Below are 26,845 nucleotides of genomic sequence, written 5' to 3'. Positions count from 1 at the left end.
AGGCCCTCTGGTGGATCGCCGCGGCCCCTCCTCCCCGAGCGGCCGCCTTTTCCCGCGCGAGCTGCCTCTGGTGCTCGGGCCGCCCGCGGGGAAACATGGCGTCCGCCCTGGAACAGTTCGTGAACAGTGTCCGACAACTCTCGGCTCAAGGTGAGGCCTTAGGCCGAGGGGCTGGGCCTGGATGGGCCTCGGGGGATGGGCCTGCATCCTCAGGCGCCAGCGCGGCCGGTTGGGACCGCCCTCTTAGTCCCGAGCTTCGTCTCGGGGGCCGGGCTTGGGGTTGTGGCGCTTAGACCAGAGTGGGATCGAGCGCCGCTGAGTGTAAGCAGCCCTCTCGAGTTCTTGAGCCCAGCTGTCTCCTCCTGCCAGCCTCACCTCCCTGGGGCCGCCGGAACCTTTCCTCCCCCCCGGCCCGGGCCCCTGCCACCGGGCGCTGCGCTTGACAGTTTGGGGGCGTGACTTCCGCCGGGCGCCTTCCCGAATGCCCATTGGCCCGTTGGGCTTCCCTTGCTTTCAGTGATTGGCGCAACCCCTTGTTCGTCTTGTCGCCAGCCGGCCGCCCCCTTGACTAGGCCGCGGGGAGCGGGCAGAAGGCGAGTCCTTTCTGGGCTCCTTGGCTCCGAGGCTTGCCTTGGCGGATCTCTCAGCAGCCAGCCGGCGCAAGCTGGGGAGCCTCCGCACCTATTTTGGTCCTAAAGAATGCCAAGGGAGCTCTCGCTGATGGGACTCCATTTCTATGGTGTGGAGTTGTTGTCTTGATTATTTTGCCCTTGTTTTTCATGCTCTCGGGCTCATGCATCTCATCATCTGAATATGCAGAATACTTGACTCAGGATTAGAGTAGTTAGTAGCTATGAAGGACCCTTTAACTACCCGGTACTTGCATATTCTTCATCTGGAAGATAAAAATATGTCCCTACTTCATAATGATGTTATGGGCTCGAGTGGGAGAAGCACCGTGAAAGCACTTGGAACAGTGCTTGTCATGGGGTGCAGTAAATAGAGCTGTAAGTTGTAAGTGCTAGAAGCTGTGTGACCTCTGACAAATCACCTTTAATCCCTTGAATCTCTTTTTATCTCCATTTGTGGAAATACAGGGTTGCTGTTTTGCTGCTGTTATAAGGCTTCAATGTTCTGGTTTGCAGTCGTGCTTAATAAATAGTAGTTCTCTCATTTTCGTTATTATTAAAAGAAATTAAGGGGCTAGGGCTGGGGCTCAGTGGTAGAGCGCTTGGCTAGCATGTGTGAGGCACTGGGTTCGATCCTCAGCACCACATAAAAATAAACAAAGGCATTGTGTCCATGTACAACTTAAAAAAAAGAAAAAAGAAAGAAATTAGGTTCACAGGTCGGGTACAGACTTCCATTTTTGTGAATGAGGAAACCAATCGTTCATTTCTGCAACACACTTAGTTTTTACTTCCTGGGATGTAATGTGGTTAGAAGATTGATATTGGAATCCTGTCTCATTCGCTTGGTGAGACATTTAATTTTTTTCCGGCCAATTTTCTCATTTACAAAATGGAAGAGGACTGTGAAAAACCAAGGAAGGTCACTTATCTGTAAGCTTTGATAGTTTCTCTGTGCAAGACAGTGCTTTGGAAAGAGTATGCTAGGCAGAGATAAATATAACTTTTCACTGCCAACAGCTTCTGTGCCTTACATTCATTTTGTAGTAAATGTTTAAGTTTCTGTTCAGCTGCTTTTATTCAGAATTTTCTAACATGGACCTTAAGTGAAAGAAATGTTGTCATTTCCAGTTCTCTCAGATTAGAGGGAGTTTCCCTGGGCGCATCTCTGGTTGGATTCATTTCACATGCACTCTGACACTTAAACTTACTTTTGACAGGCATAGTGACCCTGCACTAGTTAAACTGTCTGATGATTTCATAGTGACCTAGCTTTTATTTTAAGTGTCACCTCAGCTTTGGTTATTTAATTGGAGGAAAACTAATGGACTAAAATGTTGATTTCTGGGTATTTCAAATCATTGTGAATGTATTTAGAGTAGTGGGTGTTTATGTTTTATTTTATATATTTATAGCCTCACTATGTTCCTGAGGCTTGTCTTGAACTTGCCATCCTTCTGCCTCAGCCTCCCAAGTTGCTGGGATTACAGGCATATGCCACCATACCTGGCTGAACAGTAAATTTTTAAAAGGGCAAATTATTATTTTTATTTATTTATTTATTTATTTTAGTTGTAGTTGGACACAATACCTTATATTTATTTATCGAACCCAGTGCCTCACATGTGCTAGGCAAGCGCTCTCTTTATTGGTGGTGCTGAGGCTTGAACCCAGCTCCTTGCACATGCTGAGTACTCTACTGCTGAGCCACAATCCCAGCCCCTAAAAGGGCAAATTATTTAACCAGAAGATGCTATTTCATATCTACCTGTTCCATAATAAAACAGTGGTGAGCTGTATTTTTCCATCTCAACAGATGTTTATTTTTGTTTTCGAAGAAAAATTAAATTTGAAAGTATTTTAGTTTAGGAGCCCCAGAAGTTATCAAAGTACCTACCTACAGTCATTTGGATTTAAAGTATTATACTGTTTAAATGTTCTTTTAATAAGGGAAAAAAATCACCCACTACTGTACAGAAATAATTGAAGGACAAATCTTGAGGTTAATGCCCATGGAGGGCTGGGATTGTGGCTCAGCGGTAGAGCGCTCCCTAGCACATGCGAGGCCCTGGGTTCGAGCCTCAGCACCACATAAAAATAAAATAAAATAAAGATATTGTGTCTGACTACAACTAAAAAAATAAATATTTTTAAAAAAATGTCCATGGACTTATCCCTACTGCTACCACCACTGGAAAGACAAAATGTGCCAGGATGTCTCTCTTTAGGATAACCATCAAAATTGATAGATTTACTTTAAAGTACCAATTCAGGCCTAATTAGGTTCTGTACCTTAGTTGTTTAAACTTATCATTATGATATAGGAGAAAGAGTGATGATCAGTTAGGAGAGTAACTAATTCAGCAGCTGCTTGTTGATTGGCTACTAAGCAGGCACTGTATTCTGAACTGGAGAAATGAACAGTCCCTCCACCTGAATTTACTTTGAATTGCCTAACCACCATAATCCCATGTGATACAAAGAGGGCAGAGAGGGCAAATATCCAATGTAGTATATCCATCCAACTTGGGGGAGGGGGAGGCCCAGAGAAGGCCTGAGTAGTTGAATGTTGAATATGAGTCAGGTAGCGGATACGAAGAGGGATGGAGAATAGCATGTGCAGAAGCATAAAGATGAGAGGACATGTAATGATGATTTTCTGGGCTTTTGTGACCAAAGAGTAGGTATGTGAGGCAAGGTTGCAAAGATGGCAGTCACCCATTATTTAAGAAGCTTTATAAGCCAAGCCGAGTCATTTGGATTTCTTTTTATTTTTAAATATATTTTTTAGTTGTCAGTAGGCCTTTATTTTATTTACTTATATGTGGTGCTGAGAATCAAACCCAGTGTCTCACATGCTAGGTAAGTGCTGTACCACCAAGCTACAACCCCAGCATATATTTATGTCTGCCTAGCATACTCTTTTCAGTCATTTGGATGTCTTAATGCCATTGGAGTAATTTGATTGAATTTTCATTTTAGAAAGATCAGACAGTACCAGTATGGAGTACTGGAGAAAGAAAGATCAAAGCAGACATACTCTTTAGAAGATGTATGATGTAATCCAGACGAGAAATCATGAGGATCCAAATTAAGGCAGGGAGAGGAGAGACAAAGGATTGGAACCAAGGAAACTTTTGGGTGCAGAGAGAGAGATGTGGGAGGTGATGACAGTAATGTGTACATTTCTGGGTTGGGGGACTGGAAAAGGCACTAGAGGAAAGGAGAAACTTACGGAGGTTAGAGAGAAATAGGAGAACTTCTAACTAGTTCTGAGTCACATGCAGGTTGTTTCACTCCTTTGGTCCTTATCCAAAAGGAGGAAGACACAAGAAATCGTCTTTGGGCACTGTGGGCTCTGAGGTACAAAGTCTGCACTTAGCATTCCTTTAGTCTAGTTGGTGCTGTGATTGAATGCTAGTGTTGTTCCTGTTTTGCAGGGCAAATGACCCAGCTTTGTGAACTGATCAACAAGAGCGGGGAACTCCTTGCGAAGAACTTATCCCATCTGGACACTGTACTAGGGGCTTTGGATGTACAAGAACACTCCTTGGGTGTCCTTGCTGTTTTGTAAGGGACATCTTCTTTTTATAATTTTGTGCTTTTTAAAACTGAACACTGCACTTTCTGGCTCTATTTTATTTATTTATTTTTATTTTCTATTTGGAAAGTAAGTTATGTAAACAGCATTGAGCTCTTTCACAAAGCTAAAATTATTTTACTTATTCCAGCTAATCATTACTTATTATATTTTGTTCAGTTTTATAATTTTTTGGCTCTCATTTATGTTTATACATATTATGGAAATTTATTTTAAAAAACAAATGGCCATCCCAATTATAGGCACTATTGTTTGCATTTATCTGAATGCTTTTGTTCATGTAGTCTGTAGAATTGTCCACACTTTCTAACTTGGAAAGAAATAGGAAGAGTGATAGAATGGGTCATGGTGGAATACACTGAATGACAATATCAATTTTTATTTCTTTTGACTTGGCACAGATCTTCAAACAAACTTAAGCTATTTAAGACCAAATTAAATAGACCTTATTTCAGCTGGAGTTTCTTGTAACTCTTTAGACCTGATAGTAGAATTCTAGATTGGGATATCATGGTTGTCATGAAAATTTGAAAAAGTAGAAATAACTGGGAAGAAATTGACCTGAAGGGAGGGTTTGGCTCCATCACATTGCTATTCACGGCACAGAAGTATGTGTCAGGAGCAGCATTTAGAACAGAAACCTTGTGAGAACAGAAGGGTCTGGAGCTCTGCTCTGCAGTAACAGGCTATTTAAATTAAATTAAAGTTAAATAAAGGGAAGATTAAGTTTTTCAGTTGCTTTTGCAACAGTTTAGCCATTCTGTAGCCACTGTGTTGGATGTCCAACCATTCTACCCCGGACAGTCTACTAATGAACATTGTACTAGTATAGATGTTCTGGACAACGCTGGTCTGTTTTCTTATTGACATGAAAGAGCAGATAGCATGCATGTTTTATACACACATAAACTCACATGTATAAAGTGAGATAATATATATGAAAGCATTTTGAAGCTGTTTAGTACCTTACTATTGTATATCAGTTTTTTGTTTTTTTAATTTGTGGTGCTGGGGATTGAACCCTGGGCCTTGTGCATGTGAGGCAAGCACTCTACTAACTGAACTATATCCCCAGTCCATATATCAGTTATAATGATGCATGTAAAGAACAATGAATTTGTGGCTGATATTCTAGATTTGAGTCTATATTCTTCCAATTATGAAGTAAGTGTGGGATCCTGAGCTTTATATTTTTATTTATAAAACAGAAATCACAACTTTACCTATTGTGAACTCCAAATTAAATTGTTCCCTGGCAAATTTTTTTTAGAAAATCTTTTATATATACATTTATACACACATATTAATATTCTTATTAATTATAGATGGACACAGTATCTTTATTTTATTTATTTTTATTTCAAGGTTTTTATTTTTTTGGTTAAAAGTTTATATTTGGTTCATCTACAAGTACTAGAAAACCTGATATTTGATCTTATTAGTGGAGTTTTTCATTTTGAAATTTTTTCTTTTTTAAGCATATTTTTCTCAACCCCAGTTTGTGCCGGGGTTCTATATCTTGGTTATGCAAAAGAACCCAGCCAGGAGAATCTTGTGGACTCTAGTTCTTAAGTTTTAAAAATACTGTTCCTTATTTTATTTCACAGAATATTAGAGGTAAGATGGACTTCAGGCATAAGTTTCTTCTATACTTACCCTATGAAATATTATGGTAATTACTTTCTTTTTTTTTATTCTAGGTTTGTGAAGTTTTCTATGCCCAGTGTTCCTGACTTTGAAACATTATTCTCACAGGTTCAGCTTTTCATCAGTACTTGTAATGGAGAGCACATTCGATATGCAACAGACACTTGTAAGCTAACCAGTATTTTATCTTCTGTTGAATGTGTTTTGCCTTTTTAGTTATTTATATTTTCAATATTTTATTGTTGTATCTAGTTGCTGGGCTTTGCCATCAGCTAACAAATGCACTTGTGGAAAGAAAACAGGTAAGAAATGCTATTCAAGTATTTATAGCTCTGTTATAATGTGTATCTAACTTTCACAGTGATCTAGGTAATATTAAGATACCAGGTTAATACTCAGCATCTTAACACTTAGGTACATGTGGTTACTTGAGAGCTCCCCAAGCTTTTTTTGTAAGGACAGCAGTCACTATGTGTGGAGAATGAGCCAGAGGTGCAGGAAATGTTCTTCTTCAAGGGAGGCAACTGGTCGTCCTTGTTTTCACAACTACCAGTCTGGACTGGTGTTGTGGTTCGGTGGCAGAGCCTGCCCAGCGTGTGTCAGGCCCAGGGTTCAAGCCCCAGAACCACAAAAGAAAAGACCAATCTAGTGCATTTATGTTGTAATATGCTATTTTTTGTTTGTTATATTTTTTCTTTTAACCTTCAATTATAATTTTTGCCACACAGAAAGCTATTAATACCCAAAGAATTCTCATATACTTTTCATCCAGCTCCTCCAAATATTAATATTTTACTATACTTGCATTTTCCATCTTTTCCTCTATTTTTCTGAACCATTGGGAAGTAAATTGCAGATTTACTCTTACTGCTGTTACTCATAATTACTTCAATGGTGCTTCCTAAAAAATTAGGTTATTCTCTTATAGACCATGATAAAATGATCAATATCTGGAAAAATGGATGTTTATAATGTTCTCACAATCCACGGACCCTGTTCAGATGTGGTCAACTCTTCAGCCAATGTCCTTTATATATATAACAACCAATGGGTTGTTGTGTTTTTTTATCTCTTTAGTCTCCTTTAGCCTGAAACAGTTCTTTGATCTTTACCTTTTATGGTATTGACGCAAGTTAGAATTTGGGTGTTTCTTTTTTATTTGAAAGTGAACTTTTAAGATTAATGGCTTAGAGGAAGCTGAATACAGAAAGAACTAGTTCTGTAGGAGTACCAAATAACTGTTTGAAAGAGATGGTTTAAAAAAGTCACCAAGGCTTTATTGAAAAAGTCATATAAATTATTTAGATATTTTATAATATCATCTGTGTAGAAACTGATTGATTGTACCTCACTTAAAACTTGGTCTTCTTGGGGCTGGGGCTATGGCTCAGTGGTAGCGCCCGTGCCTGGTATGTGTGAGGCATTGGGTTCAATTCTCAGCACCACGTATTAAAATAAAGATCAGCAACTAAAAAATATGAAAAAAAAAATAACCCTTTAAAAAAAAAATCTTGGTCTTCTTATATACAATGAGGGCAAGAAACAGTTCATTTGTTACCTTGTGATATTAGTTTCCTCTGCACAATCCAAAGATCCTTCATTCTTCCCTACCCACCCCCCCACCCCCCGCCCAACACACATACTATGGATCAGTATCTGCTTATCAGAGAAAACATTTGGCCTTTGGTTTTTTGGGGATTGGCTTATTTCACTTAGCATGATATTCGTTGGTTCCATCCATTTACCTACAGATGTCATAATTCTTTAAGGCTGAGTAATATTGCATGGTGTATATGTACCACATTTTCTTTATTCATTTATCTATTGAAGAGCATCTAGGTTGGATCCATAGTTTAGCTATTGTGTCACATCAGTGTGTGCTGATTTTAAGTCCTTTGTGTATAAATCGAGGAGTGGGATAGCTGGGTCAAATGGTGATTCCATTACATCTTTTCTGAGGAATCTCCACACTGCTTTCCATAGAGGTTGCACCAGTTTGCTGTCCCACCAGCAGTGTATGACTACCGTTTCCCCCACATCCTCGCCAACACTTATTATTGCTTGTATTCATACAATACAAGCCATTCTGAGTGGAGTGAGACACAAATACATTTCTAAGCTTAGATGCTCATCTGTTATAAATGATTTGGAAATTTTTTTGTTTGGTTAGTTGTTGTAAAGATAATTAACTATTAAGAAAGTAATTTTGTTTTTTATTATTGATATTCACTGGAGATGGGGGAAGCTTTTGACTTAAAGCTTCAGAAAATGTTTTCTGGCTGAATAGGGACAGACATTTCCTGACAGAGTATGGAAACCTCATATTGTTATTTAAAGGAACCTATCAATTAGTATTATTTTTTATTTGTAAGTGACAACATAAGATCCATTGTGCTGCCATCTTTGAGAACTTATCTGAAAGAGATGTCATTTCTGACAGCCCCTTCGAGGAATTGGCATCCTTAAACAAGCCATAGACAAGATGCAGATGAATACAAACCAGCTGACCTCAATACACGCTGATCTCTGCCAGGTAAGCAGCTAGAAAGAGTAACTCACACCAAGTCAGTGCTATGAGTCTGCATGGGTTTGTTCAACTTGGAGTAGGTCATTTGATGGAGATTGTGTTCTGCTGTAGAGGTTTAAATGTAGTCATGGAGCTTAGCTAGTAAGTTTGTAGGTCAGATAGGGTAATCAGTGGTTGTAATATTTATTTATTCATACATTCATTCATTTTGTAGTCTGTTTAGAGATAGGGTTTCACTGAGTTGCTTAGCACCTCGCTTTTGCTGAGGCTGGCTTTGAACTCATGATCCTCCTGCCTCAGCCTCCCAAACCCTAGGATTATAGGCATGCATCAACACATCTGGTGGTTGTAATATTTAAATACAAAAAAAGGAAAATTTGTGTGTGTGTGTGTATACACACACACACACACATATATATATATAAAATAAGAATTTTTTGTGATTGAGATATAGTATATAATAAAGCACAAATTTTGTGTACAAAGTCAGGCATGGTGGCACTTCCTTGTAATCCCAACTACTTAGAAAGCTGAAGTAGGATTCCAGGCTTGAGGCTAGTCTAGATATCTTAGTGAGACTCTGCTTTAAAAAAATAAAAAGGGCTGGGATGTGGATCCATGGTAGCACTTGACTAGCATGCCCAAGGCCCTTTGTTTAATTCTCAGTATTGGGAAAAAAAAAAAAATAGTGTACAGCTCAATGCGTGTACAGATGTCTATACCTTGCCCCCATTGTCTAGATATAGAACTTTCCTATGTGCTTGCTTTCTTTTTTTTTTTTTTAGTTGTATTGGACACAATACCTTTATTTTATTTATTTGTTTATTTTTATGTGGTGTTAAGGATCAAACCCAGCACCTCACATGTGTTAGGCGAGCGCTCTACCACTGAGCCACAACCCCAGCCCCATTTTCTTGCTTTCTTGTCCTGCACAATTTCCTATACTTTCCTAAAGGAATAATTGAAAAAAAAGACTTCGATTTTTGTGTTTTTATGATCTGTTTTACTAGTTCAATGAATTTAACAAGGACACACTTGTTTGCCCATCTGTAAACAGATGGGTGGTAGGTGGGTTAAAGGATAACGGAGCTGTATTATGGAGTTCTCAATAATCATTTTATCTATGGCATGCCCTACTGGTTATTTTTTTAATATGAAGAAATGTTACTTTATTCTGAATGGTTAGGAAAATGGAATAATGTGATATATAACATTTTCTTGAAATTTATGAAATCTGTAAATTTCCTCCTGCTATAGCCTGCCAAAGTAAAGTTAAAATGATGATTTAATATAAATTTTTTCACAGCTTTGTTTGCTGGCAAAGTGCTTTAAACCTGCCCTTCCATATCTTGACGTGGACATGATGGATATCTGTAAAGAGAATGGAGCCTATGATGCAAAACACTTTTTATGTTACTATTATTATGGAGGGATGATCTATACTGGGCTGAAGAACTTTGAAAGAGCACTATACTTTTATGAACAGGTAATCATCTCTCCTTGTCCCTGAGGTGGTTTTGAACTTGGGTGATTAAAGAAGTACCTGCTTTGTTTTCTAAAATGAGTGGGTTGGTGGTTGGGCCTCAGAGTTTCAGGGGGAGGTCCTTTCAAAGACTGTTCCTCTGGGCATGTAAACAGTGGTGACTTGCCCAAGCGTAAGATGAAGAGCCGTGGCAGTGCAGAAGAAACACTAATCTAGGCCTTAACACTTAGAATCTGTCAGATTTGGGGCAAGTAATAGTATATCTTACATTTAAAGCTTCCTTTACTTAGAGGAAAGAAATTGAAATGTCTTCTTGTCTAAAACCATATGTGGTATTTTGTTGTTTCTTGTCATGGTTCAAATTCAAAGAGCATTAAGGAGTACATGGTGAAAAGTCCTTTCCACCCTTATATGTGTCTATGTAATGGCCACTGGTCTGTGCCATTGAGACAATACAAAGCTTGGTAGAATATTTTGGAGGTTTACTCAAGGTCTGATAAAGATACACAATATTGATTAATACCAGTGTTCTAAGATAAATTAGATGTTTGTAAGTATCTATTTAATGCATAGCATGTATTAAGAACAGTTTAAGCCTTCAAAGAGCTCAGTTTAGTTGGAACGATGGCTTGTAATGCACTCGTGTACATGTCCGGGTCTCTGGACAGTGCTGTAGGGAGTTGTTAATGAGCCCTGCTGAAGGAGCCTGAGGAGAGCCACCATGAGGTGTGGTAGTCAGGAACATGTTACTAAAGGATACATCTAGTTGGGTTAAATAATCGTGGTATGTTCATTTTAAGGCTAAAAATTTTAAAAATGGCAAAAACATACTTCAGGACTAGGGATGTGGCTCAATGGAAGAGTTCTTACCTAGCATATATGAAGCCCTGAGTTCCATCCCCAATACTACAAAAACAAAAAAAACAAACATACTTCATAGTCACTGGATGCATTTTTATATTACTATCCCAGATAGTACCTCGCAAGCAGACATGAATGTCAAGATAATGTAAGCTTTAAAAAGACAGGAATGCATGCAATGCACTAAGAAAATATTTGTGTCTCAGATAGCTAAAATGGCCCGGTGTGGTGGCAAATACCTGTAATTCCAGTGACTCCGGAGGCTGAGGCAGGAGGATTGTGAGTTCAAAGCTAGCCTCAGCAAAAGCGAGGTGCTAAGCAACTCAGACCTGTCTCTAAATAAAATACAAGACAGGGCTGGGGATATGGCTCAGTAGTTGAGTGCCCCCTGCATTCAATCCCTGGTACCTCAATAAATAAATAAAATGATCAAATAGATAAAATGCTTTTAAAATTTTGATGCATATACATATAATCCTTTTACCTAAAAATATACTTACTCCCTGATTTTGACCTAATGACAATCATTGTCTAGTGTTAGAATTCTTTATACAACCCTGTTTTAATGATATGCATATAGCCATAGATGGTATTTCAGAAAGTTATAAAGATTTTTTTATATTTTTAAGAAATTCCAAAAGAAGAATTGTTTTTCAAAAAATTCAGATCATATAGCATCATACAAAGCAAAAAGTAGAGTTATTCCTTTCCTCATATAGCACCTTTGACTGACTAGCTTACTTGTCCCGACCAATGTAAATCTAAGTGGAGTCTAATATCTTACAACTAAAACAGTATTGCAGTAGGAATTGTTGTATGTGTCTTCATGCACTGAAATGAGTGTTTCTTTATGGAATAAACTCGAGAGGACCTTACAGTCTGGCTCAGAGGTGCCAGTTTTGATTTGGAAGATTGGGGCTGATTTGGTTGTGATAGTTGTAAAGCTTATTAGCCTTCATAAAACCAACTGAAATGAAAAGGCAGCCATAGATTGGGACAAACCTTTGCAAATCACTTTTTTTTTTTTAATTTTTTAGTTGTAGTTTGACACAGTATCTTTATTTTATTTTTATGTGGTGCTGAGGATCGAACCTAGGGCCTTACATGTGCTAGGCGAGAGCTCTACTGCTGAGCCACAACCCCAGCCCTGCAAATCACATTTCTGATAAGAGTTTTACATCCAGAGTATCCAAAGACCTTGCAACTCAAAATTAAAAGACTAAAATTTAAAAGGACGTTGATTTTTTTTTTTTTTTTTTTTGGTACTGGGGATTGAACTCGGGGACAGGGGCACTTTATTTACCACTGGGCTTCATAACCAGCCCTTTTTATTTTGAGACATGGTCTCACTAAGTTGCTTAGGACCTCATTGAATTGCTGAGGCTGACCTTAAACTTGAAATCCTCTTGCCTCAGCATCCCGAGTCACTGGGATTACAGGTGTGCATTACTGCACTTGCTGGACAATGAATTTCAATAGACATTTCAATACACAAATGGCCAATAAGCTCATGAAAAGATGCTCATTGTCATTAGTCAGGAAGGAAATGCAGATTCAAACTAGTTTTGATACTAGTTCATACCACTAGGATGGCTAATATTTAAAAGGCAGCCAATAACAAGTGTTGACAGGAGGTGGAAAATCCTGAACCCTCATAACTGCTTGAAAGGATTGCAGAGTATGTAGTTACTTTTGGAGTGCTTTGCATACCTTGTGTGAAACCCTGGGTTCCATCTCTCCAGCACCACAAAAAAATTAAAAACGTTAAACATAGTTAATCATGTGACCCAGCAATTTCACTCCTAAGAATATATCCAAGAGAAAAGAAGACATGTACATACAAAACACGCCCACTGATAGTCATAGCAGCATTGTTCATTCCAAAAGGTTGGAAACAACCCAAAAGCTCATCAACTGAGGAAAGGTGTACTGAGTGTACTGTGTATCTACAAAGTAGAATGTTATTCAACTATGGTATAAAGTACTTACAGTGCTAGAAGATGGATGAACTTTGAAATGTGAAAACACTGTTAAGCCAGTCACAATAGACCATATACTGTATTATGCCATTTATCTGAGTGTCCAGAATAGGCAAATCTGTAGAGACGGAAAGAAGAGTAGTGTTTGCCTGGGCTTGTGGGGAGGAGAGAATGGGAAATGATTGCTAATGAGTATGAGGTTTCATTTTGAGGTGGTAAAAGTATTCTGAAATTAGGTACCGGTGATAATTTTGCAACATAATGAATATACTGGAAATCACTGAATTGTGTGCTTTACAGGGGTAAAATTTATACAATGCGAATTATACCTCAACAAAACTTTTATGAAAAGCAATAATAGGCCAGATGTCGTGGCGCATGCCTGTAATCCCAGTGATGTAGGAGGCTGAGGCAGTAGATCGAGATTTCAAAGTCAGCCTCAGCAACTCAGTAAGACCCTGTCTCTAAATTTAAAAAATATAAAAAAGGGCTAGGGATGTGGCTCAGTGTTTAAGTGCCCCGGGGTTTAATCTCCAGTACCAAAAAAAAAAAAAAAAAAAGCATTAATAGGACATTTAATATAAGTCTTGTTTTAAAAGTGATAAATGTAGTGAGGTGCTATTTACCACTGTGGTGTGCTCTCTTTTCACATTTTTCTCTTGCTCAGGCTATAACTACTCCTGCCATGGCAGTCAGTCATATCATGTTGGAATCATATAAAAAATATATTCTAGTGTCTTTGATATTACTCGGCAAAGTACAGCAGCTACCAAAATACACGTCTCAGATTGTGGGTAGATTCATTAAGGTGAGTTTTTAAAATAAAACATTTTCTTATGTGACATGTTTATAAGTACATAAAGAATTAGTACGGATACAGTTCTGAGATTTTTATAGTGATCTAGCTCTCCTAGCAGCTTCAGAATAGCAGATATTTATTAAGTGTCCGTGGGAGCCCAGGAGCTCAATTCAGTCAGAATCACTGTTTCAATGCTTATACATAGTGTGCCTGGTTAGCTTAGAATGTTTCTCAGAAACCTGTTCCCAAACCTTCATTCTGGCTGCTTATGGGTATATTGTTTTGCTAGTTCCATTTCTTTATTCCATTTTGGCCATAATACTGAACAGGCAATACTGATTTGATTGAACTTCCGCCTGCTTACATGTTTGTATATCTTACCAGAGCCCCTAGATGAAGGTTATAAGCTCTGCCCACTGCACTCTTGTTGTGGTTTTCTGTGATAACTCGCTTCAGGACAATGTTTAAAAATAGACCATTGGTTTTTGTTAAAATGCATTTTTTAATTGAGCAGTTCCAAAGGGTTATGAGATTACAGTCCTCATATAAAACTCAAAATTTTAAGGAAGTCAATCTGAAAATCTTCCTGCTGAGATTTTCTTGCTGGTTTATTGAAGATAGCCAGCAAAGTGTCCTTTGCCTAAGAGCCCTGTTGAGGTTCTCAGGGCTCTAGCTGCCTGGTTACAGGCAAGAGAGTAGGAGAGGGTGGCTGAAGGTGCTCCCTGGACTCCCACAGAAGAATGATATGCAAGATAGGTCGATGACAGCCCTGCTCAGATCACTGTGAGAAACTCTGAGGAGGCCTGTTTTAGAAGAAATGCCCTTATAAAATGATGTCTTCATGGCTCAAGGGCATCAGTCACAAGAATTAAAAACTTACTAATGATGATATCATGAATGGTGAAAAAAAAACAGACTTCAGATCAGAGAGGTGGATTTGAATCCAGTTTTCTTCCTGTCAAATAAGTGTTCTTCAGGACCATTCCACATTCTCTGGACTTCTGCGCCAGCTTCTTAATAGGAGTGGCAGATTGTCCCATTGTACATGGTGATGTGTGTGGCAGAGAGGGCTGGGAATGATGGCATTTTTGCCTTCTTTCTTCCCAGCATAGCTTATCCATAGGAAGAAACAGTGAAGAAATAAAGATGTGTATCTTCATTAAATTCTGTGGGCTTTCTCCTGCTTTGCAGTTACTTGCTCTGTGCTATGAAGTGTTATTAATAAATTACTTCACAGTGAATTTCTATCCTTGGTCTTAAAAAACAGGCATTTGCTTTGGATAAATTGTAGTTTGTTAGGAACAGTGTGGAGTATATTTGCTCAAAACATGGTGCCATAGGTTGGTTAGTTTGTTTTTTGCCTCCTATAAAACTTTTAAGTTCTCTAAAGCTGTAATCTGATTTTTTTTCCCTTACCTTCAAACCTTTAGCCTCTTAGTAATGCATACCATGAGTTAGCACAAGTTTATTCAACTAATAACCCTTCAGAACTCCGAAACCTGGTGAACAAGCACAGTGAAACTTTCACCCGCGATAACAACATGGGACTGGTGAAGCAATGTTTATCTTCTCTCTATAAGAAGAACATTCAGAGGCTAACAAAGGTGAGGCAAGTGTCACCCTTGGATGCCATCTCCTGACTCCCCAGGGCCTTGTTCTCTTCTCTTTTTCTTTTCAGCACTGAGGAAGCAGATTCAGGGATAAAGTATGATAGGATATCTTCACTAAAAGAGATCTCTGTTGCGACTGGGTTCTTAGAGTTTGATTGATACCTTTTGGTCTTTTCAGGGCTAGAGCAGGGTATTTGAGAAGAGGAGCAGGTGAAGAGGAAGAAAGGTAGGCGATATGGCTACATTGGGAGGCAGAGAAAGTAGCCTTGGTGGGGTCGCCAGTTCCAGATTGGCAGATTGGGGGTGCTAGTGATGGCTAGCCTTGGAACCTCTCAGGCCAGCCTGATCTGTGCTGAACTTTTATGTTTACATAGTGCATCTCTGACATTATCATGTAGTCCAGAGTTGAGTGAGCCGTGTATGTGTAGTTGAATTCTAGAATTTAAGGAAATTAAATAATTTTTATTTTTGAGATGAAAATGACCATATGGTTCATAATAATAAAAATTATGCACTATGCACAGAGGTATATGCCTGTAATCCCTGCTACTTGGAAGGATCACTTGAGCCCAGAAGTCCAAGCCAACATAGTGAGAATTGTCTCAAAAAGAAAAGAAAATAAGCTTATTATTACGGGTTCAAGCAATACATAAAGGTATAAAATAAAATCCTCTGTGTTAAAAAGGCATGTGCAGCATATAATAAGAATCCCACTAAGATTAGCTTAAGCAGATAGCATCTTGCTTTTCTGGTGAAGGGTCTGTTCAGGACTGCAGCAGATCACAGCTGGTGAGAACATGGTGACCCTGTTCTTGTGCCCTTCTCTCATGGAGAGTTAGCAGTGGTCATAGTGGGGAGGAAGCACAGGAGCAAGACTCTGAGCTGTTTGTTGCCAGGATGCCCAGCAGTGGGAAAGGATGATGGATTTGCCTATGTGAGGACCTGAGGAAGGTGACTTACTCCAAAAAGTTAGTGAAGAAGAGTGGCACTGTGGGGTAGTAGTGGAGGTGGGCAGGCTACACAAGGACAAACCCTCCTGCTGTGAAAAGGAAGGAGTTGGCTAGGTGACCACCTAACAAGAGGAGAAATTTCCTCTGAATATTGTAGAGAAACCATAGCGTCCTGACATGGAAATCAGCAGAGAATTTGTCAAAAGTTAATTTGTGAGAAGAAAATAAAAAATGTGAAAGAGAAAACAACTCAAGAAAGATAAAAAACCAAAGGTAACCTGTTAGCCAGAGAAAAACTGTTCCAATCCACACAGACTTGAAAAGACTGTCTTAAGAGATGGGATATACATGCATTGCTGCAGAAATCATCAGTTAGCATCTCGTGAAATTGAATGTTCATCCTTTCAGAATAGTTGGCAGCTTATACTTTGAGAAGTCAGTGTAGTAGAATTCAGTTTTCTGTTCTAGATAGGAAAAATCCGTAACTAGAATTCAACCAAACAAATAGGAATGATCTCAAGCCGGTCAGTCCAGGGCTGGGGCAGTGGCTTGTGAAGTCCACTGTGTCCTGGGTCTTCGGTGCAGACTCATAGTGGATTGTGGCATGCTGGGCTTGTGAGCACTGCCAGGGGATGTAGTGGGTGTCCACCACAAAACGTGGTAGGCAGGAATGGTGTCCTAATGCAAGGGGTGAATCTCTGGTGGTGCTGCTACACTTTGGGCATCAGGTCCATGGCAGAATAATAGAAGGGGAAACAGCAAAGGATTTTCAGTCAGTATAACTTCCTTCTTACTACAAAATCAGAAAGTCAAAAGCTGAGACATCTCAACAGGTAGACTGTGTGTCACTGTTGGTGATAGAAAATGTGTCTCATGGCACTGCCGGTGAAGGGCAGCTAGGGACAAAAGGTTTATCAAATGGAAGTTTAATCTGCCACTCTGATGCTAAGAGATTGCTCCATGTTAATGTTTCTGTGGATATTTTTCTGGATTCCTGTTGCTTCTCCATCGCTGTGTGTATGTATAGACACTCTAAGTTATGTGTAGTTGGGATCATACTCTGTGCTGTTTTCTACCCTGTTCTTTCTGTTCAGTATATCATAAACCCTTTTCCATGGTAACCTAAGCCTGTATCACAGTAGTCCATATATAGTAGTTCCTTATGTAAGTGGTTCACAATTTATTTAGCCAGTCCCCTGTTGATGGGCATTCATATAGAAGTTGCTATTTATTTTGAAATAGGAAAAAATAATGACTTTATGTATTTTAGAAATAGTCACTTTTTGAGTCCTAGTTTGTTTTAAGCTAAATATATATTTCTTAAAATTAGCAATAATTTCACTTTCTTGTGTGCTGTTTTCCAAATTAAATAGATATTTTTGTCATTGACATATCAAGAGTATTCATGTGGGGTGTGTGGCTCTGACAGAGCACTTGCCTAGCATGTGTGAGGCCCTGGAGTCCATCCTCAGCACTGCCAGAAAAAGTAAAAGTAAAAGTTCGTGATGAGAGTTTTAACATGCCCAGCTCTGAAAATGCCATTGTTATAAATGTTGCCAGCTGCCATTGAAAAAAGGAGCTCTTTTAGTTTCTTCCTGAAAAGGAGCATTTTCATCAGGTCCCAAGCAGAGCAGCAGTAAACAGTGGTGTCCTTCGCTTTTCACCAGTGTGTGGTCCTTCCTCTGTTTGCTTGGCTCTTCTGTTTTTTTTTTTATTTTATTTTTTTTATATTTATTTTTTAGTTTTTGGCGGACACAACATCTTTGTTTGTATGTGGTACTGAGGATTGAACCCGGGCTGCACGCATGCCAGGCGAGCGCGCTACCGCTTGAGCCACATCCCCAGCCCTTTTTTAATAGTTTTAGCTTTGAATTTTGGAGGATGAATGTGAGCTTTTCAATTTTATTTTATTTAATAAGTAATACATTGATTATCAAAATTCAGAAGATATAAAGATCTCCATTTTGTTTCTGTACCCTAGACACCCTTACTCTTTCCCCAGAAGTAACCCAGTTTTACCAGTGAGTCTCTTAGGCATCTTTCTGGAGATGATCTATGTGTGTACATGAAAACACATGCACATACACGTATACAGTCTTTGCCTTTATTTACACAGATGTCGGCATGCCATATACACTGTTGAACATTTTCCTTTTTGCTTTTTAACAATGTGTATATCCTGGATTCCTTTATAGTTCATAAAAGGTGTCCTCACTTTTCTTTTTCACTACTGCATAGTAATCCATTTGTATGGCTGTGCTGTTCTTTATTTAACTTGTCCTCTGTGGACACTGAAGTGGTTTCCTGTATTTTGCTATAGTAAACACCATTACAGTACACATATATGTGTCTTGACCACATGTTATTTCATGCAAATAGGAAAGTTTGCCTAGGATGCATTTCTAAAAGTGAAATTACTAGGTCAGAGTATCTGTGCACCAGTCACCTGCAGGGTTCTGCTGACTCGTCTTTTATCAAATTGTACTTCTTTACATTCCTGCCGGCTCACATGGCGGGCCTGGTTCCTCATACCTGTACCAGTGCAGTGTTATCAGACTTCAGAGCTTTCTGAGATGAAAATGGAATCTTGGTGTAGTTTTCTTTTAAGTTTTTCTACAGGTAAGTAAGACTGAGCGTTCTTGCATACAACTCTTTCATTTCCTCTTTATTTTGCACAGTCTTTTCTTTTTATGGGCTTTTGAAAGTTTGACCTTTTTCTTACTGTTTGGTAAAAGTGCCATGTGTGTATCTGTAGGACATTAGCCCTTTGTACAGCAATGGAAAGAACTGTGTAGACATTTGGTAAAATATCTTTCTTCTATGGTTTCTACCTGTGATTGATTCTTCTTCTGACTTTCAGACATTTTTAACACTATCATTACAAGATATGGCAAGTCGTGTGCAGTTATCTGGACCTCAGGAGGCAGAAAAATATGTTCTACACATGGTAAGTGTTTTCAGTTTTTAAAAAGTCAATCAGGGGACTTTTGTTGTTATAAAAGTAATGGATGTTCATCATGGAAAAAAAAATTAAAAAGGAGAAAGGGGGAAATACCCAGAGTTAACCACAGTTGACACTCTGGTCTTTGATCTATTTCCTTACAGTTTGTAGGATTTTCCAAGGATAGTAGTATTAATCAGCTTTGCCTGAGGCAAGTAACTGTATAAAGAGAGAAGGTTTGGGGCTGGGGATATAGCTTAGTTGGTAGAGTGCTTGCTTTGCATTCATAAGGCCCTGGGTTCAATCCCCAGCACCAAAAAAAAAAAAAAAGAGAAAGTTTATTTAGCTCACAGTTTTGGCATTTCAGATTCAAGATCAAAGATCCAGAGAATCTAAGCAGAGAGAAAGACCAGGATCCCTCAGTTCTTTTCAGGGGCACAACCTCAAGAACCTCCCACTAGGCTCCACCTGTTAAGGGGTTCTGTCATCTCCCAGTAGCACTGCCCTAAAGACCAAGACTTTAACCATGATGGACCCTTGGAGAGCATTCAGAACCATAGCTTTAGTGGCTTGTGTAATGAGCACAATGACTGTGTCCTACTTCTGCTCCTTGTTTGTCATATTTACATATTTTCTTTATCAGACTGTAAACCTCATTTAAAATACCCATGAAATATTCAAGATATACAAAGAAGAAAACAGTAGTGTTTCTCTCTGCTGGTCCACAATGAGATCTCAAGTTTGCACCAGTGTGTATGTCAAGACACCCCTGTAGCATCAAGAAAAGGTGCATAGTGACATTGTTGACTTACATCCTAACTCAAGTCCCTTACCTTGTGGGCCAGTACTGGTCTGTGACTGCACCTTGAGTACCACTAACATAAAGATGCTAGGACAAACACTGACACCCTCTCCTTAGCACTTCCCACTTGCATTTCCCCCACTTTCTCCCACCTCAACCACAGAACCACTTCTGGTAGGGATGAATGTCTGTGCTAACTAACATACCAAGTTGGTAATACAGTAACCTACCCGTTATATAATTACATAGCTCTGATCTGATTTTGGTTCACTAAATACAAACCTGGGTCCACAGGCCAAAGCAGGCAAATCTTTCTATAATCTCTATGATTTCAGGATTAAAAATATTAAACTACTTTTCCTTGTGGTAACGGAGTATTTTATTTCAGTAGTTCAATTTACAAGTGTTCCAGGGTTGTTTTGTTTTTGTTCTTGTTCAACCTAATTTCTCAAAATGTGCATACATCTCAAACAAAGCAAAGCCTGTCTGATGGCCAGCCTTAGAGTATCTTCTCGGTGCCCCTTCACCGACCCATAGGGTTACACAGGATGAGTTAGCTTATAGCCTATTTCCCCCAAAAAAGCCTCTCTTTGGTGGTAGAAATAGATGCATGATTGTGATACTAGCCAAGAGGCATCAGCTAGTAAAACACTGTGAGGGCAGAGGAGGGGCTGGGTTTTGAACACTGCTGGACCATCCTGACAGACTGCATCAGTGCTTCTCTGCCAAGGTTGATTTTATCTGCTGGAGAGATTTGGCCATGTGTGCTGGGGATCAAATCCAGGGCCTTATGCATGCTAGGCAAGTAAGTGCTCTATCATTGAGCTCCGACTCCAGCCTTGGAGATGTTTTTGGTTGAGTGTGGTTATTACTGGCATCTTGTGGGTGGAGGCCAGGGATGCTGCTAAACACTCTATACCCAAGGACATCTCCACAGATAACAAAGACCTACTTGACCAAAATGTCAATCTTACCAGGCTTGGGAAATTGTACCCTGGGGTCTGTGAGGGCAAGGTTTTTTTTTTTTGTTTGTTTTGTTTTGTTTTAAGTAAACATTTCATTGGAATAAAGCACACATAGAGAAAAGTACCCTTAAGTAAATATGTGGCCAAACACATTTCCACAAAGTGAAGACTGTGCCAACAATACAGTGAAGGAGCAGCACATGACCAGCACCTGGAAATAGCCCTCCCACCTGCATCCAGCTTTCCCCTGGCTGGAAAGGCCATTGTTATACTGAGATTTTTTTGCTTTTATTTTTGTGTCATAGATGGAACCTAGGAGCGCTAACCACAGAGCCACATCCCCAGCCCTTTCTTGTATTTTATTTAGAGGTGGGGTCTTGCTAAGTTGCTTAGGGCCTCACTAAGTTGCTGAGGCTGGCTTTGAGTTAGCAATCCTTCTGCCTCGGCCTCCTGAGTCACTGGGATTACTGGAGTGCACCACAGGGCCTGGCTTAGTGTCCTGATTTATGACACCCTATTAGTTATGTTTGTGTGAACTCTTATAAAAGGAAGCATATAGTATGTTTTTAGGGGTCTGGCTTTCCTTGTTTTGTTTAGTTTTGCTTAGCACTGAGTCATTCATGATGCCTGTAGTTGTGGTTGGTGTGTTTTCAGCTGAAGCGTTCCACTTTTGGGATATATCTTCCATTGGAATTACGTGGATATTTGGGTAGTTTCCCATTCTGGTTATTGTGAATACATCCACTCTTTAAAGAAGCAGCTTTCCATGGCCACAGGGTTCTCTGCATTCTATTTAATACTGCTATTTCATTATATAGTCTCTGTGCCCTCCAAGGCTAGAAAAGGAGAGGGCCAGTGTAGACAGTTCAGTTTCACCACTCTCAGATGAACCAATCATCATGACACCGTGGAGCAATTTGTTAGGAATAAAAATACCTGTTAGGAATTTTTGTTTTCTTCTGACTTTTTAACTTCATGGTCAAGATGTGGCTCAATCAAATTCACAGTCACTGATGCAAATAAAGAGCATAGACCTTGAAACTGTCTTTGACTCAAAAATGGTAGAAAAATTTTCCTGAAGAATTAGAAAACAATTTCCACTGGGTGAAACAAAAATGTTAGAGCTTCACTTCTTAACATATAGCAGTGAGCCAGGTGTAGTGGTGCACACCTGTAATTCCAGCTATTTGGGAAGATGAGGTGGGGGAATCATAAGTTCAAGGCCAACCTAGGCGACATAGTAAACCTTTCTCTTAAAAAATAAATAAATAAAATGCAGCAATAATATAAGTTATATCTTAATGAAATGGGTGTTTTAAAATGCAAGGGCAAGGGGCTGCGGTTGTAGTTTAGTGGTAGAGCACTTACCTAGAATGTGTGAGGCACTGTATTCCAGCCTCAGCACCACATAAAAATAGTTAATTAAAATAAATAAAAGCAAGGTATCTTAAAAAAAAAAAAAAAAAAGGACAGGACTAGGGATATATCTCAGTGGTAGAGTACTTGTCTAGCATGTGTGAGGCCCAGCACCACAAAAAAGAAAAAATTGCAAGGGCACTTTGACAGCATTATCCCAAGTGAAGCCAGATAGAAGAGATCACAGAGCACATAATACCAGTTCTAGGAAATGTCCAGGACAGGCAAGTTCACTGATACAGAAAGCAAATTAGTGACCAACAGGGACTGGAAGGGAGAAGGGGATGGGAAGAGCTGCTCATAAGTACAGGATATCCTTCCAGGATGATACAAATGTTTTAGAACTAGATAGTAGTTGCACATGACATTTTGAATGTACTAAATACCACTGAATTGTTCATTTAAAAATGATTGAATGTGTGCATTTTACCTCAATTCTTTAAAAGTGCAAGGGTGGGACTTTGTATTTGTATATATTCGTTTTCCAACCCTTAGTTTCTGTAATAGTACCTAGCATATAGTAGGGATTCAGTTAACACTTATTAAACAGATGGTACTTTAAATAGATATACAGCCAGGTGTAGTGGCACACACCTATAATCCCAGCTACTTGGGAAGCTGAAGCAGGAGGATTGCAGGTTCAAGGCCAGCCTGGGCAACTTACATCTCAAAAAATAAGAAAAGAATTATAGAACACACGTAAGTTTGTTTACATATTGCTTTCTGTGCCATGGTTATATTCTATGACTATATATTCATGTAGTGCTGAGGTGTAAACTACTTCCTGATTTCTTTTTCTACAGATAGAAGATGGTGAAATTTTTGCAAGTATTAATCAGAAGGATGGTATGGTCAGTTTCCATGATAATCCTGAAAAATACAATAACCCAGCCATGCTTCATAACATCGATCAAGAGGTAAACATTATATACTAGGTTGGGGGTTTTTGAGATTGAGGTGCTATACTGGAAGTATTGATGGTTCCCAGCCTAAACACTTACTTCCTAGAAAGTTCATTTCAAACTGGGCATGGTAGAACACACCTGTAATCCCAGGAACTTGGGAGGATGAGACAGGAGGATTGAAAATTTGAGCCCAGGGCTGGGGATGTGGCTCAAGCGGTAGCGCGCTCGCCTGGCATGCATGCGGCCCGGGTTCGATCCTCAGCACCACATACAAACAAAGATGTTGTGTCCGCCGAAAACTAAAAAATAAACATTAAAATTCTCTCTCTCTCTCTCTAAAAAAAAAAGAAAAGAAAATTTGAGACCAGATTGAGCAACTTAGCAAGATTTTGACTCAAAAATAAAAAGGAGGGCTGAGGGTGTAGCTCAGCAGTAGAGCACTTACCATCTGCAAGGTCCTGAGTTTGATCCCTAGTGCTACAAAAAAATAAAAAATATAAATAAAAGGAGCTGGGGATATAAAAAAGTAGGTTTGATTTCAAAATGGGCTGCTTAAGGGGCTGGGGATGTGGCTCAAGCGCTAGCGCACTCGCCAGGCATGCGCGGGGTGCTGGGTTCGATCCTCACCACTACATAAAATAAAATAAAGATGTTGTGTCCACCGAAAACTGAAAAATAAATATTAAAAAATTTCTCTCTCTCTCTCTTTAAAAAAAAATGGGCTGCTTAAAACTCTTTTTAAGATGGGCATGGCGAAATATACCTATAGTCCCAGTGACTTGGGAAGTTGAGGCAGGAGGATTTCAAGTTAGAGACCAGCTCAGCAATTTTAGCAAGGCCCTAAGCAACTTAGACCCTGTCTCAAAATAAAACATAAAAGGGGCTGGGGATGTGGCTTAATGGTTAAGACCACTGGGTTTAATCCCCAGTACCAAAAAATACAACAAAAATGAAAAAATTTTTTAAGATTGTTGGGCTGTAAACAAATAGTGGGCTTAGTGGGTTTAGATTTCCCCACTAGCTCACCAAAGCTTATTGAACTCAAAAAACACTTGAAGGATCCAGTACAATTTTGTCTGTACCCAGTTGTCATTTACAAGGTAGTTTTGTTTCCATGATGGGATGGTCAGCAAACAACTGGTCAGAAGCAGAGTCCAGGGTAGAGTCTGTTTCTGAACATCTGAGTAGGGAAATGATTGAGCCTCTGTGAAATACAGAAACCTAAAAGCAATACTTGTTTATCTACAAGTGCTGCTTTGACCCTTCCTGGAGTATTAGGTACATTGTACTTGTACTGTGCTAACTTTCTGAATCCAAAACATTCTGACTCTAAAACCTTTTAGACTTTTCAGATCAGGGATTGTGAATCTTTGGCACCCACATTAACACCTGCGGTTACAAAGATGGAATTTGATTGACGAGGGTTGTAGCTCAGCAGTAGAGCGCTTGCTTAGCACATATGAGGCCTTGGGTTCCATCCTCAGCACCACATATAAGTGAATAAACATTGTGTCCAATTACACCTAAAAAATAAATATTTAAAAAAAAAAGGATAGAATTGGGCTAGGGATGTGACTTAGTGGTAGAGTACTTGCCTGCTATGTGTGAAGTCCTGGGTTTGATCCACAGAACTGCCAAAAGATTAAAAAGGATGAAATTGACCCAGGCCCACCTGCTAATTGTGTTCCAACTTGCGTGTCATGTAGATGCTGAAGTGCATAGAGCTGGATGAGAGACTGAAAGCCATGGACCAGGAGATCACAGTGAATCCCCAGTTCGTGCAAAAGGTGAGTGGGATTCTCTCATTAAAAAAGCAGACTGTGTAGAGACAGGGATACCGCTATATCAAGCATGATAACTGGGTTTCAGATTATTAAATATTTGGTTGCCCATTGCTCTTGAAAACCATTATCAAGCTTACCTTACAGAGAAATATTTGCTCAGACATTTTTAGTGACGGCCTGAAGTGTGCTTACGGAGACTCCTGAGCTGCCTGCTCTCATTGTTTCCAGGGTGACTTTCCTCTGGGAGGGACAGGATGAGCAGCTGGTATGCTGGTTTGGGGACGGGGAACCCTGTGACAAAGCCAAGCATAAACAAACCGCTTTGCTGTCCCTTTCACAGAGTATGGGCTCACAAGAAGATGATTCAGGAAACAAACCCTCCAGTTACTCCTGAAACTAACACCCATCCCAAGTACAACAAGAAAACCTGGCAGTCACCTTCGCCACAGCGAAGTTAAGAGGGCAGCAGGGAGTACAAGCCTGTTCCACCTGGACATTAAGAAATTCAGTTTTGTTTTGACATCTTCAGCCCTATGTGCTTTCAGAAAACCATTCTCTCTGCAAAGAACGGAAAAAAATTTTCAAACTTTAGAGTCTGTTGTGGATTTATTTATCCTCAGATTATTGTTATTGCATTAAATTTACCTTTTTGTTTTAATTCCTTCAACATTGATGTGTCTTCTGTATCAATTCCCCCCCCCCCCCCCCCGAAAAGGTACATAGTGCATAGAAATAGTTGGGTTTTAGGAATTTGGAGAAGATTTGAATCTAAAAGTTTTTGTCAGCATCCCTGCCCCCTCCCCCACCCAATGCTGGGAGAATCCATAAGATTTTATCTAAATTTTAAAGTTAGAATTAGGCATGTCTGTAATCCCAGCAACTCCAGAAGCTGAGGTAGGAGGATCATGAGACCAGCCTCAGCAACTTAGTGAGGCCCCAAGCAATTCTGTGATGCACTGCCTCAAAAAATAAAAAGGGACGGGGATGTATCTCAGTGGTACAGTGCCCCTGGGTTCAATCCCCATTACCCCTCCCCAAATAAATAAAATAAGGTGGATTTCACAGGCATTTTAGTGATAACATGAATCGTGTATTTGCAATGTTGTGGAAGGACTTTCTGACCTCTGATGTGCATTCCCTTCGGTAGTCATCCTGAGGATGGCAGACTTACTTTTCTTCTTGAAGCACCTTCAGGTTCACTGCACCACAATTTTTGTATGAATGTATTAAAAGTCAAACACTGTCACTTTATAACTTTTAATCAGTTTAAAGTGGATTGGTTTACTTGGCACCAATCCAAAGAGAAATCTAAATGTAATGCAAGTACTGGATTCTGACAGCAATGAATTATTTTCAAGAATCAAGAGTATTCGCATCTGAGATCATTTTGAAAAGGCAAATTTGAAAAACACTTAAGACCTGACAGATCCAAATGAATCCAAAGTTACACCCTTGGGCCTCAGAAACAGACCTAAGTGCAAACTCACCATTTTTCAGCATCATCAGAATACCTCATGTTGGAAAAAACAAAGAAATCAAACCCGTGCTCGAAAGGAGGTGGGCAAAGCAGACCTTTACTTCTGGCAGGGGGGCAGCTACAGAACCTGGTTAGCACATGTGCTTGGGTGGGCAGGCCACCTGCTTTTATCTAGAACCTAACAGCAACGCTGCTCTTCACTCTGATGGGAGGAGTTCCGAATGACCATCTACGGGATTAGCTAATTTTCCAATTAGGGCGGGCAAAAGGAAATTGCTGGAATCATAGGTGTGCAAATCCAAGACACAGGCAGAGAGCCTAGGCAACATATATTTCAGAAAAAGCAAGTGTAAAGCCCTAAACAGTCTCTTCTTAGAAACCAAAGAGGCATATATCTCCTTGACCCATAAGATTTTTCAAAAGTAATTCCCATCAGGAGAGAAACCACTTACCAGTTTGTTTAATAGAA

General features: G+C 39.6%; 1 protein-coding gene across 1 annotated transcript; it reads left to right on the top strand.

Annotated features, from left to right (window-relative positions):
- On the top strand, positions 1-25,557 carry Cops3 (COP9 signalosome subunit 3). The gene is made up of 12 exons (XM_027921455.2): positions 1-150; positions 4,070-4,199; positions 5,931-6,043; positions 6,130-6,179; positions 8,318-8,410; positions 9,711-9,890; positions 13,395-13,535; positions 14,957-15,130; positions 18,947-19,033; positions 23,014-23,127; positions 24,822-24,902; positions 25,240-25,557. The coding sequence occupies exons 1-12, from the start codon at positions 96-98 to the stop codon at positions 25,291-25,293; spliced, it is 1,272 nt and encodes a 423-aa protein (XP_027777256.1). The 5' UTR covers positions 1-95; the 3' UTR covers positions 25,294-25,557.
- The last annotated feature ends 1,288 nt before the right edge of the window (positions 25,558-26,845 follow it).

Source organism: Marmota flaviventris, chromosome 17, assembly GCF_047511675.1.
Source record: "Marmota flaviventris isolate mMarFla1 chromosome 17, mMarFla1.hap1, whole genome shotgun sequence".
Taxonomy (NCBI): Eukaryota; Metazoa; Chordata; class Mammalia; order Rodentia; family Sciuridae; genus Marmota; species Marmota flaviventris.
The sequence above is the reverse complement of the archived record's forward strand: the minus strand, read 5'-3'. Positions and strand labels throughout refer to the sequence as shown.

Bases quoted from the DNA above. Each gene is read 5' to 3' on its own strand.
- Cops3 (XM_027921455.2), top strand. From the start codon at position 96: ATGGCGTCCGCCCTGGAACAGTTCGTGAACAGTGTCCGACAACTCTCG. The intron at 8,411-9,710 runs GTAAGCAGCTAG...ATTTTTTCACAG, and splicing joins TACACGCTGATCTCTGCCAG to CTTTGTTTGCTGGCAAAGTG. The intron at 24,903-25,239 runs GTGAGTGGGATT...TCCCTTTCACAG, and splicing joins ATCCCCAGTTCGTGCAAAAG to AGTATGGGCTCACAAGAAGA.